Genomic DNA, 13,027 nt, shown 5'->3' with positions numbered 1-13,027 from the left:
TACAAGTATACATTAATTATTATGTTTTTTTTTCCCTTTCTTTTTCGAATCAGCATCGAATATGGATCAAAACCAAAACAAAACGCTGATTTAAGGTGCATCACTCCGGGTGAAATTTGCTGTCAATGAACTACGATACTACTTTTTTTGCTGAATTTTCTAAATATATTAGTTTTCAAATCAGTCAGTGCTATTTTTAGGGTATCGGTCGGTTAATTACAAAGTTAAAGCATTTGACGCCTGCAGCGAAAGACATTGTTGATTTATGAAAATGATGGATGATTTGGAGTAACGTGTTACTTCTTGTGTTTTGTTTGTTTGTGGCTCGATGATGTCATAGAGTTAGACTTACTCAAGTCTTCGGTCTTATGTAATTGCCTGATTGGAATACTAAACCTGTGATATCACCACATTTAGAATAAATGATAAACAATCTTAGCTATTCGGAGGAGTTGTCCATCTGGTATATCTTTATATCAGACCTATGGCTTCCGTGATCCAGGATCAACTCGACCTTCGCTAGATCCGTTATAATCCACCCCACCCCCCACTCCCCCTTCCCCGAACACTGACCGACCGATCAGTGCACACAACGACAGTTTCTAAACCGTCGCCATGTGCTACTAGTATAACACACTCGTAAAAAAAAATGACACCCCTGGTAAATACTGTTTATAACTATTAACTTTGGCATTCCTTTATATATATATTGATGGTAAAAAACGTTTCTAAAGAATTGTTAATAGACACCGTGTTTTGTATACACGTGGGCTAACCTTTTTACTTTGTGTTAAATTCAATTTTAAGAAATGTTTGTGCGATAACTTCTTTCGGAATCCATATATAACGATTGCTTCAAAGAAAATTAAGACAAACATCTTTAGATTGTTGGAAATCAACTTCTGCAAACAGACATCACTTTGTTGAATTTACGTTGTAAAAATGTAGAAAATCCCCCTTTTCATGCTTTTCCACTAATTGTTTGCCTAGTGGCTTGGTTTGGTGTTTTTTTTTCTTTTTAACCAGTAGCTAGTCTATTATTCTTGTGAAATGAACAAAAATATATATATATATGACAGGAAGCGAGCCCTGCATTCATTGATGAAACCATGCACGACGGAGGGCTTTTGTGAAGTTTTCTTTATATACAATTCTATATTAAAATCTTTTTTTTTTGTGTCGAACTTTAATTAATTATAACTTTATTATTAGTCTATACGAATATCTCTTGCTTTGTCCCAACATGCATGGAACCAACACGAAACACGTGCATTTAATCAGGGAACTCGCTATATAACACAGGTTTGACAAAAGTCATAGAGGGCTCGCCGCAGGTAAAACCTTCTGTGGACCCGCGAGAATGTTTACAATCAACCCTTTTAGTGAAGGCCACGGAAAAACCTTAAAGGAATGGAAAACCTTAAACAATTCATCTCTGGTCAGTTTATATAAACGACCTTCTTAAAATAAATTATTTCAACTATCGCAGACTATCCATTTCCATGTATAGCATATCTGATGCTTTACTTCTCACATATTATTGCCTATAACACTGTTCAGTGCACATCCAATTACGGCGCGTGGATCATTATTAGTTAAATATTTCTAAAGCGCACATATATATGTAAAAACATAAGCTATGGCTCTGTACAAACTTAAAAGAGTAAAGGTAAAAAACTTAAAGAAAATTAAGAAACCAAGTTAATCATAAGAAAGAGGTAAAAATCTCAAAAACAGATAACCCTAAAAGACTTAACAAAACCAATAACGATGGAGAAAATGAAGTCAGCATATACCATGCCACAAAATCAGAAAAAAGGATAAAACAATAATAAGAGATATATACAAAAAGAATGAGAAAAATAAGTAAAACTAGATTAATTATAAACACGTTTGAAAATGAAAGTCTTAAGACTGGATTTAAATGAACTTACAGTACTAGAATTGCGAATAGAAAATGGGAGTGCATTCCACAATTTGGGGGCACAGACACAAAAAGATCGGTCACCAAGGGACTTGCAGCGAGTACGGGGGGTAGTTAAAATCAAACTGTCATGAGATCGTATGGAGTAGCTCACTGATCGTGGTTTAAGAAGGTCCTTCAGATAAGATGGTACAGATCCGTGAAGCGCCTTATAAGTGAGTAATAAAATTTTAAAATCGATACGATCCTTTATCGGAAGCCAGTGGAGAAGTTTAAAAGCAGAAGATATACTGTCATATTTGTTCAAATTTAGGATGATACGGGCAGCCATATTTTGTACACGCTGTAACTTATTAAGGGAAGAAGTGGGAAGACCATAAAACAAAGAGTTACAATAATCAAAGTGAGATGTGACAAGTGCCTGAACTAAAGTGCGAGTAGAATCAGTTGAAAGATGCTTACGTAATTTTCTAATATTATACAGGTTAAAACTAGCGATTTTACATTTTTCATTGATATGTTTTTTCATTGATAAGGTGTTGTCCAAATAAACGCCAAGATACTTCACATCATTTACACAGTTAATAATAGATGAGTCCACGCTAATACAATCAATTTCAAGTTTTGCAAGTTGAGTTCGTGAACCAAAGATAAGAAATTCAGTTTTGGTATCGTTCATTTTTAAGCGACACATATTCATCCAAGCCTTAACGTCCAATAAACAACTCTCCATAGCATTAAGAGCACTAAGTTCAGAGTCGGAATTACCTGGTCTGAATTTTAGGTACAGGGCGTGATCGTCTGCATACCCCATGACCTCGGGAAGGTGACTGGAGATTGTATGATATAGAGTACTTGCATAAGCCGTAAAGAGAACAGGGCCAGCACAAGATCCTTGTGGGACGCCCTGGTGGACGGTGGATTTCGTAGAAATGCATTCACCAACCTGAACACTTTGTGTGCGTAGTCTTAAATAGCAATCAAACCATGATTTAGCCAGCCCCTTAGTACCAAAGTTTTGATCAAGAACACTCAGCAAAATGTCATGGTCCACAGTATCAAAAGCTGCAGAAAGATCCAGCATAACCATCATTGAAACATGGTTATTGTCCATATTGCACAAAATTTCATTACACACTTTGAGCAAAGCTGTTTCAGTGCTGAAGTCTTTCCTATAGGCCGATTGACACGAAGGCAGTAAATTATTTTGTTCCATATGATCGCAAAATTGTGATAAGGCAGCTTTTTCACAGATTTTGGACACAAAACTTTATAACTTTATAAGTTTTGTTGGAAAAGGATCAAGGCGACAGTGAGTATTTTTAGATTTTGAAATTATTTTCCGGATAACGTCCTCTGAAACTTGAAAAAATTGATCAAAAGCTTTACCTCAATAAGTAAGAGTTGGCTTGTAGACCTCATTTTGAGCAAGTTCTTTCCTGATGTCTTCAATTTTCTGCGAGAAGAAATCGCAAAATTTGGATGCAAGAACGTCCGCATTCTCATCAGGAAATTGATTAACTTTAGCTCGTCCAGTAAGATTATTCACAAGCTTGAACAACTTTTTGCTATCACGTTCGCACTCATTTACCATGTCATTAATGTGAATATACTTTGATTTCTGTAGATTTTGGGAATAAAGGTTTCTTAGTGATCTGAATACTTGAAAATCGGATAAATCATTTGTCTTGCGCCATCTCCGTTCAGCACGCCGCCTCTGAAGCTTTAATTCCTTCAAGTCATTTGTGTACCATGGTAGTCTCGGTCGAATTGTGATAGTCTTCGTTTTTAAAGGGGCATGTTTTTCTAAAATGCTGGTAAGCGACACATTATAAAATTGCACAAGTTGATTAACGATCAATATCCATCGCGGAGTTAGCCATTATCCGTAAGTCATGAGCAAGACTGACATTGTTTATACCTGCAATTTTCCTGAATTTAACAGTTTTTCTGGTAATATCAGGTTTTGGGCAGTCAATATCGCAGGTAACAAAGCAGTGATCAGAAATGAAATATTCACTAATTGGCTCAGTTATAATGACATCGTCATTACTCCTAGATAAAATCAAATCCAGTGTATTTCCAGAAGTATGGGTGTATGTATTTACTTTTTGAGAAAAGCCAAACGTGTTCAACAAATCAATGAACTTCAACACCTCATTATTTTCCGCATCATTTAAGTGAATGTTGAAGTCACCACAGATAACAATATTTTTATCCACGCTACAGGAAACCTCCAAATAATCATTGGAATCGTTCAAGAAGTACACTATCATTTTCACTGAACCAAGTCTCTGTAACTGTACAAATGTCAATGTTAGTGTTAAAGATAAAATCGAGAAAGTCTGGAATTTTGTTCCTTAATGAACGACAATTCACTGTACTGAATCTAAGTTTCTTAGAAGAAACTGGAGATTTTGGCTCATTAATTCTTATCTGAATCAGATTATTGATTATGACACCGTTGTTAAAATCCCAGGTTTTGAACTTCTTTTTACCACCTCTACAACCACGTCTCTTAGCAGATAATCCAAGCCGCTTAACAGTAGAAAGCACTTCATCTGATAACAAAGGAGCATCTCCATTGTGCTCCAGAAATGAACTTCCAATAGCTTTCAGTGTTGTAGAGGAGTATGCAAGTCTATCTGCAGGCCTACAAGATGCCACTGGAGCGTGACGGCTGCACCTTCTTGCTTCGTATATATTGCAAATATCAAAATAAGAATTCTCCGAAAAAATTCATCACAATGTAGATTTCACATAAAATTAAAAACATGAATGTGATGTCCATGTAAAGAGAAAACTGACTGCAGAAATTCAAAGAGCCAGAACTCTTAAAATACGCCTAAAATCGTTAAAAAGACGAGAGCAAAATTACAGGCTGCCACACACGGCGCCACCTGTGATATCATCCAATGGATCCATCCATGGATTGGGTACAAAGTATTCATGCGGCCCACCAGGTCAATGACGCATGGCGCTTAGAATGTCAGTTGAAGGAGCTTACCCAACCTTAAAAGTTTTAGCCATATGTTTGGCCTTTTCTATGTTATTGTCCAAGAAACAAAAGAAAAAGAATACAAATGAGTGTTAGTAATGTTTCTGTAGCTATTCCAGGTTTCAAGGTAGTCACCTTTAAATTATGAGTAATCTCTGGAGTGCAACTTGAAGGCTAAATTGATGATGACGTTGGCTCCTTAGACACAGCCTTATTGTAAATGTTAATCCTTTTTTCTTATGAAATTCTATAACAACTGATGGTGAATGGTTTTTCGTTATAACCAAGTAATACGATAATATATACGATGATATATACGATAATATATACGATAATATATACATGGATATTAAAATAAGCGGCGTATCGGTACATGTCTAGGTTGATAGATTTCCAGAATATTATTAGAACATGAAAATATACGATTCCGTTGTTTTGAAAAGTCGTATTTTTTAGGTAGCAAATTTTGAGTTAAACTTAAAACTTAAAGATGCTATTTTATATATCAGATGTCGTGAAATGAGTTATATATGTATACATATATGAAAATGTCGGAGGATGGGCGGGGGAGTACAGGAATGGTTGAAGGTCGCATTTTGAGCATAATAATATTTTGTTTCTTTGTGAATATCCAAAAGAAGTGTGTCATTTAGTCGATAGAGCCACGGAAGCAAAAAACGAAATTCAGCAAATCTATCATTGCTAAATGTTATTTTAAAAATCCTTCCTTGTGAGGTGCAAATATTACCATCCGTTTGTGATCTAGCTTAATAGCAAGGCTAGACAATGCCTGTTTTAGTGATTACTTTCTGTAATTTCGTATCTTGCAGAAACGTGAGGCATTTCGGCAGGAGGCAGGGAAGTGTGTGTGGGGTGGGGGGGGGGGGGGTCGAATCCAAAACTACTTAAGAATAAAGATCCATGTGCCGTAACTGTGGAGTCAGAAGTAATCGTAGAAACGCGTGCATGCTATCGAGTGCCTATAGTATACGTGATGAGCCTATACACTATATTGTCAATATTCATTACCCGCAGCCGTGCACTTACACATTTACCTATCTCTAGAGGGAGGTCTTTGGTATCAAAGATGGAAACTGGTTACCTTTAAATAACAAGAGTTGCTTATCATTAGTAACCGCTGCCTTTTGTATGTGTATGTTCGTTTATAGGAGAGTGGGGAGACCTTTTGTATGTGTATGTTCTTTTATAGGAGAGTGGGGAGACCTTTTGTATGTGTATGTTCGTTTATAGGAGAGTGGGGAGACCTTTTGTATGTGTATGTTCGTTTATAGGAGAGTGGGGAGACCTTTTGTATGTGTATGTTCGTTTATAGGAGAGTGGGGAGACCTATTGTATGTGTATGTTCGTTTATAGGAGAGTGGGGAGACCTTTTGTATGTGTATGTTCGTTTATAGGAGAGTGGGGAGACCTTTTGTATGTGTATGTTCGTTTATAGGAGAGTGGGGAGACCTTTTGTATGTGTATGTTCGTTTATAGGAGAGTGGGGAGACCTTTTGTATGTGTATGTTCGTTTATAGGAGAGTGGGGAGACCTTTTGTATGTGTATGTTCGTTTATAGGAGAGTGGGGGAGACCTTTTGTATGTGTATGCAGGGGCGTCGAAAGCTATTTGGGATTGGTACGGCAGATCAGAGTCTGGCCATCTATCATAATTATCGGGGGACGTTTGGTAGGTCAAACTACGCTACGCGCCACCATGATTGGCGCGTAGCGTAATGGAGAAAATTTTGAAATAATGCCTACCAGATTGCAGGAAATGGCACTTCCCGAGCTTGAAAACAAGACCCCTGCCATGCCAGAGTAGTCACATTTAGCCTACTTGTTTGTTTCATTTTGGTTCTTTATAGGAGAGAGCAGGGGGAGATAAATGGGGTATGTCATTATTACCCATTTATGTTATCCTATCAGGATAAAAAGTACTTCTTATTAGAGAGCTTTGAGAGACCAGCATCTTTCCCATAGAGCAGGATATAACATAAGAGGGCGGACTGACCAAAACTGTTGTGTCAGCATGGAGATTCCGGCGCCATCACCAAACCGGGCAAATTGCGCAAGATGTAAACGTCGTCTGATCACTGTTTACCTTCTAGACAAGTGAATCATTAGCTTAATTTAGTTTAGGTCAGAAAATGGTCAGCCTGGAAGGACAGGTCCTCAGAAATAGGCACAGAAAAAAAAAGAAGAATCCAAACCTAAAAAACTCTAAAGAAAGTATATAGTCTCACACACTGCTGTAAATACCTCAGTCAGGTACATTCTTTAAGGCATTTACACTTTTAGTCACAACAACCGAATCAAGCAGACTATTCACTCATCCACAACCCTCTGCGAGAAGAAATGTTTCCTGACATCCAACCTCCTCTAGCAATAATTAATAATAATAATAAGCAAATATTTATATTGCGCTTTATGCAAAGGCCTCAAAGCACTTAAAACAAGTACACAAATATGCAAGACAAATCACTGTAAATTTTGGAATAAATGTGTTTTTAAGAGACGCTTAAAACAGTCAACCGATGGTGCATTGCGAATTGAAGATGATAGATTGTTCCAGAGATGAGGTGCAGCAGAGATGAAGGCTCTTTCTCCATAAAACTTTGTGTTTGGGGTATGGCTGGTGGCAAGAAGACACTTTGTAGACGAGCGAAGTTGGCGTTGAGGATGATACTGAGGAATTAAATTTGTAATGTAACCAGGGGCAAGGGAGTGTTGTGATTTGTACGTTAAGAGGAGGAGCTTATAAATTGACCGATGTTTTACTGGAAGCCAATGGAGTGATTGAAGCACTGGAGACATGTGATCATGACGCGATGAACAATTGAATGACCATAAATAATAATAAACGTTTCCTTCCCCAAAAATAAGGAAAAAATACTGTTTTCAGTCATAATTGGTGATAATTAATGTCTAAAAGAGCTCGTATGTTTTCGCGTTTGGCGGTGGCTCTTAGTGTGGGCTATAAAATGGGTACGGAAATTTTGATTTCCCCCCTCCCCAAAAAACACAACATGGGGGGGGGGGATACGCCCTGAAGGGAATAATATTGTTATAATTTTTTCTTTGGATAAAGGAAAGCAGTCACCATTTTCATGCAGAAGAATGAGATTAATAACATATCTTGACTGTGAAAAGTACACGAACAATTGTGTCATGGAAATTGGAAAGTGGCTTATCCATGTTGTATTTTATATGGATCAAAATCTGAAGGAAAATTGTCACCATTTTATCATACAGATTAATACTTTCCAAGAATATCTTGATCGTGAAAAGTAAACGCCCAATCAGTTCATGTTCGCGAAATGTGAATAAACCATCCGCGGTGTTATATAGTTGTATTATAAAATGATTGAAAAAAAAATGCTATTTTCGTATGGATTAAAGTTTTTTAAGGAAATGGAAAACTTGGCCGTTAAATGTACCTAATTATTCTATGCAAATTTCTATTTGGATCATTTTGTAAAAACATGGATTATGCAGCAATATTAGGCTATAATTTGTTCTGTGGATCGAGGAAATTTAACGTATCCTATAGTGTCACCATTTTCATACCGGAATAAACTGTTTAGGAAAATTCTCACGGATTTGGTGACAATAAGAAAAGGTAAATGTCATTGTTTTAATTTATGAAGAACCCGGGATAATTCCTCCTTCTTGTGATGGCTTATGTAGAGGAAAAACGTGATAAGTACACCCTCCCCCAAGTTTTGAGCTATAGCTTAGGTCACTTCAGCTTGTTCACACATACGCGCACAGTGTGTTGCGTCTTGCCCGGTTTGGTAATGGCGGACGGCTTCCCATGGGCGCACAGCGGATTTGCGTTAGCGGTATTCTGAGTCCGCCCTCGAGTTCATAGGCCTATATCCTACTCTATGACCATTCCCCAAAGCACTGGAGTAACCCCCGCCCGCCCGCCCCTCCCACCCTTGTTCTGTTTGATTTAAAACAGTGAAAATCACATATTCGAGATTTTCGAGCAGCAAATTAATAGAATTCTGCCTTTTTAAATGAGTGAGTCTTTTGTTATCTTCTAATGGAAGTACAGTTCTTCTTTCATTTATTTTTGTGCTGATTTAGACTTTTTAGAAGTTATTTTACATTTTAATCATCTGCCAATGTTGAGATGCTCATCATTTGCACTAATCAGTATTGAGAAACTGCTTAGACTTTAAAATCCACAAAATCATTCAAATACTATCTTGCTATGGCATGTCATAGATTCTAATTTTGACACAATGTTTCAAATATCAGTAATCTATAATTATATTACACTCTGAAGAATATTTTGATTGGTGTGATGTAAATCATCTATGTTATGGTAAAAGTAGTGGGAGTGTTCTAGAGGGGGTGGGGGGCGCAATCAACATAGGATACATCTGACTTGATTCAAAATGAAATTTTATAATATATATACCAGACATATATATTTACTTTAAGTGCATCTGAATTTACCAAAAGATAAAAGTGATTCGGGTTTATTCATAATTCATCCAGTTCCTTAACAGTCTCGATAGGAGGGGTGGATATGGTTAATTTTCAATTGGTTTATTTTTCTTAAACAATGATGATAAAGAATCAAGATGTAAATATAGTAATTGTTTTATTCTTTGTCAGAACAGTTATTCTTAGAAACAAAGTTTTGAAACATTTTTGTGTATGATATGCTTAGATGAAAAATTATTAAGGCAACATGCGAAGCCTCGTGTAATCAACACAAGCAGTAATCATTGGAAATATATTTCAATAATAGGGGAGGGAAGGGGCATACATCCTGAGAGTTCGACACCCACTTTTTGAAAAAAATCCCATTGACTTTAACAATTTCACACAGTAATATTTTGCCAGGGAAGAATCATTTGTTAAAACAGGGGTAATTAAACCAACTTAGTTGAAGGTAACACTAAAGCAGTTATTTCTGAGAAAACATCGAATAGTTTTATGGAGGAAACACTAGACCACGGTTGCAGCTACTCGGTTTGGATGGAACACGAAATATTGGTATAACGTTTAACCTATCACACGATTAATCCGAAGAAACACAAATATTCGCCATAGCAACTTCAAACCATTTCTCCAGTAAACAATTACAAATTTTTGTACAGTGTATTTTGAGTGCAACATCACCTCCCATCCCCCTCACTAAAATGAATTGTTATATCAATAATAAATGAAAAAAACAAAACAAAAAAGAATGACTAATGCTTAAACTCCTCAGAAATCCGTCTATGATACTGAAAGCCCTCTTCCGCTAGACATATCACACTTAAACAACATGTTATATAAAGATGTGCATATGAGAGTTAGGACGAAAGTTGTTAATGAAGAGTATACAATGATGCCATATTTCACAGTGACATTTTTACCGAATAAACTACTATAATCTACATCATAACACGTCAAACTTGATCGACCTCAGTAACATGCAAGACGGGGGGGTTGGTCCACAAGGGGCATATATGCTTTTGACGTGCATATCTATATATTGCTTCGGTCTATAGCTAAGTAAATTTACGGTATCGTATTTAAGAATTATGATATAAAGTTTACAAATTTCAGCGTGTATTGATTCATTTTTGTGTTGGATCTGCATGTTATTAACATCTGCTTATACCATATTTACTGAACTGTAAGAAAGAGAGAGAGGTGGAGAGAGAGACCTGAAACAGGAAAACTTAAAACATTACTTCCACCCACCAAACACACACCAGGAAGAATGACATTGAGCAAAAAGAAGAAAAAAAAAACTGTAAAAAGTTTGCAACCGAAAGAGAGCATTACAATAAATTTGTATACCGGCATAGAACTTCATTGCGAGGGGTATATCCTTTTTCTTATCATATGAATTTCTCTTACATGTAGTGACTAGAGGTACACAAAGTTAATTAACATTTCTAACACAAGTTGCACCTTTCAAACTTTCTCAAAGTTGACAACGATATTATAATAATGTCCTGGCGTCTTTGGTCATTCAAATTTTCGCAGACTAGGACTGGACGAGGGCTGTGATATGGCTTGGAGAGGTCAATTGCTTAGAGACACGGGTAAAATAGAATGTTCATTGACCTTGAGTGCATGGCCAGGCGCAATACATTTGCATGTAATGACTAGATACGGACGCCGTATTTTCCTCTCCGCGGGGCATTAAGAGCTGCCTGTACATACTGATACTCGCCCGCATGGATATGTATACATGTATACTCGTACTGTGGGTATTTTTGGAAATTACTACGATGACTACAAATTACCATCAAATGTTTCAATTACTAGAAGGGTTCAACGGACCCAAAACTGGGAGAAATAATATTACAACGAAAATTTACTGTACAGTAAACAGACACATGCAAGCGGTACAACCTATATAAACATAGCATATATTCTACAAAATTGACAAAATACAACGACATGTTGCATCTATAAGCACCAGCCATTTTAGCACAATTTCTGAAGGGGGAGTGGGGGAGGGAGGGGAACCCGCCCCCTTAGACACATAAGACCAAGGTCCCAAGAAATTTACTCATGTTTTATTGAAACATAAAATAGACGAAACATTACAGTAGGCCAGTATTTTCGTTTTTGTTTTTTGAATTTTGAACAACGTGACAAAAATATTTAAAAATAATTTCGTCAGCTGTTGTTGGATTGAAACTTTTCATTTTCATTTGGGCCCATCCAGAGGAAGGAGGAGGGAGGGGGGGTCTCTGACATATAGATTGCTTTTAATCAGTTTAACAAAAGCGATCGATACTGTATAAACCTACACAATAGACAGATCACAAATTGTTAAACCATGCATTTTGATTTTATAAAAAGTGAAACTTCAGCATCAATTACCTATCATACATGCATCATAAGCAATCCTGTAATGCGTAACTTGACTTAAAACTTGACTTTATTCATTTGTTATTATTATTATTATTATTATTATTATCATCATTATCATTATCATTACTACTACTATACTACTACTACTACTACTACTACTACTACTACTACTACTAATTCTACTATTATTATTTTATATATGATAACAGGGTTTAATTAAGGCAGGAGTATCGGGTCGTTTTTGGGTTAGAGGCAGGTCAATTTCGCCCACCCCACCCATGTATAATGATACGGTTTCCATTTACTCTTACCTGTGGACGTCGCTGACCTCTAGTCCAAGACCGGTTGACCGTTGAATAATTCTTGACCATCCAATCCTGTGCTCTCTGTTCATACGATGGCCCAACATCGGGACCCTGCAGACGTGATTGCCATACATTCCACTTAGCAATCGACTGGTGATAACGATAAGAATGCCGATGCTGGTGATATTGATTCATTTCTGTCCACTGGTTGAAGAACTGCATGTCTCTCGGCATATGTTGCCACTCCATTTGATATTCGTGCAATCCCGGCAATGAATGGGTAAACAAACAAGTCAAATTTATTGTATAGTACTACAGTAGTATTGTGTCGTCTGGTTCCTACTTGGCTATACGCAAGTCAGATTTTTGTAAGGTAGTTTTACTGAGCCGAACTTCAAGCTAAACGATTGAGTGACTCATGCCTATCGACGCGTTCTTATTTTTCTATATCTGCTTAGTGACAGGACGGTGATATCGATACTGGTAAAACGAGAGTATATATATATATATATATATATATATATATATATATATATATATATATATATATATATATATATATATATGTATATTGATACACAACTAAAATGAAATACTTGAACGTCCCCCTCCACTATAAATTTGCCTTTTATACTAGTTTAAGTGGATTAGGGTAGATGACAGACGTGTTAAGTACCCTACTTCCTTTCTCATTAGCGAAAATCTTTTGGTTGCAAAATCATAAAATCAGTAGGCTATGTTATAAATATCAACATGTGATTTCTTCAAAAGTTCGTTTCAAACCTTCCTGTTGAAGTAATAATGCATTTCCGTCCCATATAAGGACGACACCTTAACAGCTTTTTGGTTTAACCACCTCACGTGGTTATTTTATGTTATGTTTTGTTCTTGTTTTGTTCTCTTGTTTTTTTCTTTCCTATCCTCACTATACTTTCGATTCGTTTCGTTGGAAAATGAAGCA

General features: G+C 36.6%; 1 protein-coding gene across 1 annotated transcript in view; it reads right to left on the bottom strand.

Annotated features, from left to right (window-relative positions):
* The window catches only part of LOC139966301 (nuclear factor erythroid 2-related factor 2-like), a 42,364-nt gene extending 30,049 nt beyond the window's left edge, over nt 1–12,315 (bottom strand). Inside the window, exon 1 of the mRNA XM_071969155.1 lies at nt 12,073–12,315. Within this exon, the coding sequence (XP_071825256.1) occupies nt 12,073–12,315 (243 nt within the window). The remainder of the gene's footprint in view (nt 1–12,072) is intronic.
* Between the last annotated feature and the right edge of the window lie 712 nt (nt 12,316–13,027).

The sequence above is a fragment of the Apostichopus japonicus genome, chromosome 4, assembly GCF_037975245.1.
Source record: "Apostichopus japonicus isolate 1M-3 chromosome 4, ASM3797524v1, whole genome shotgun sequence".
NCBI lineage: Eukaryota > Metazoa > Echinodermata > Holothuroidea > Aspidochirotida > Stichopodidae > Apostichopus > Apostichopus japonicus.
This window is presented reverse-complemented; position numbering and strand designations above follow the sequence as displayed.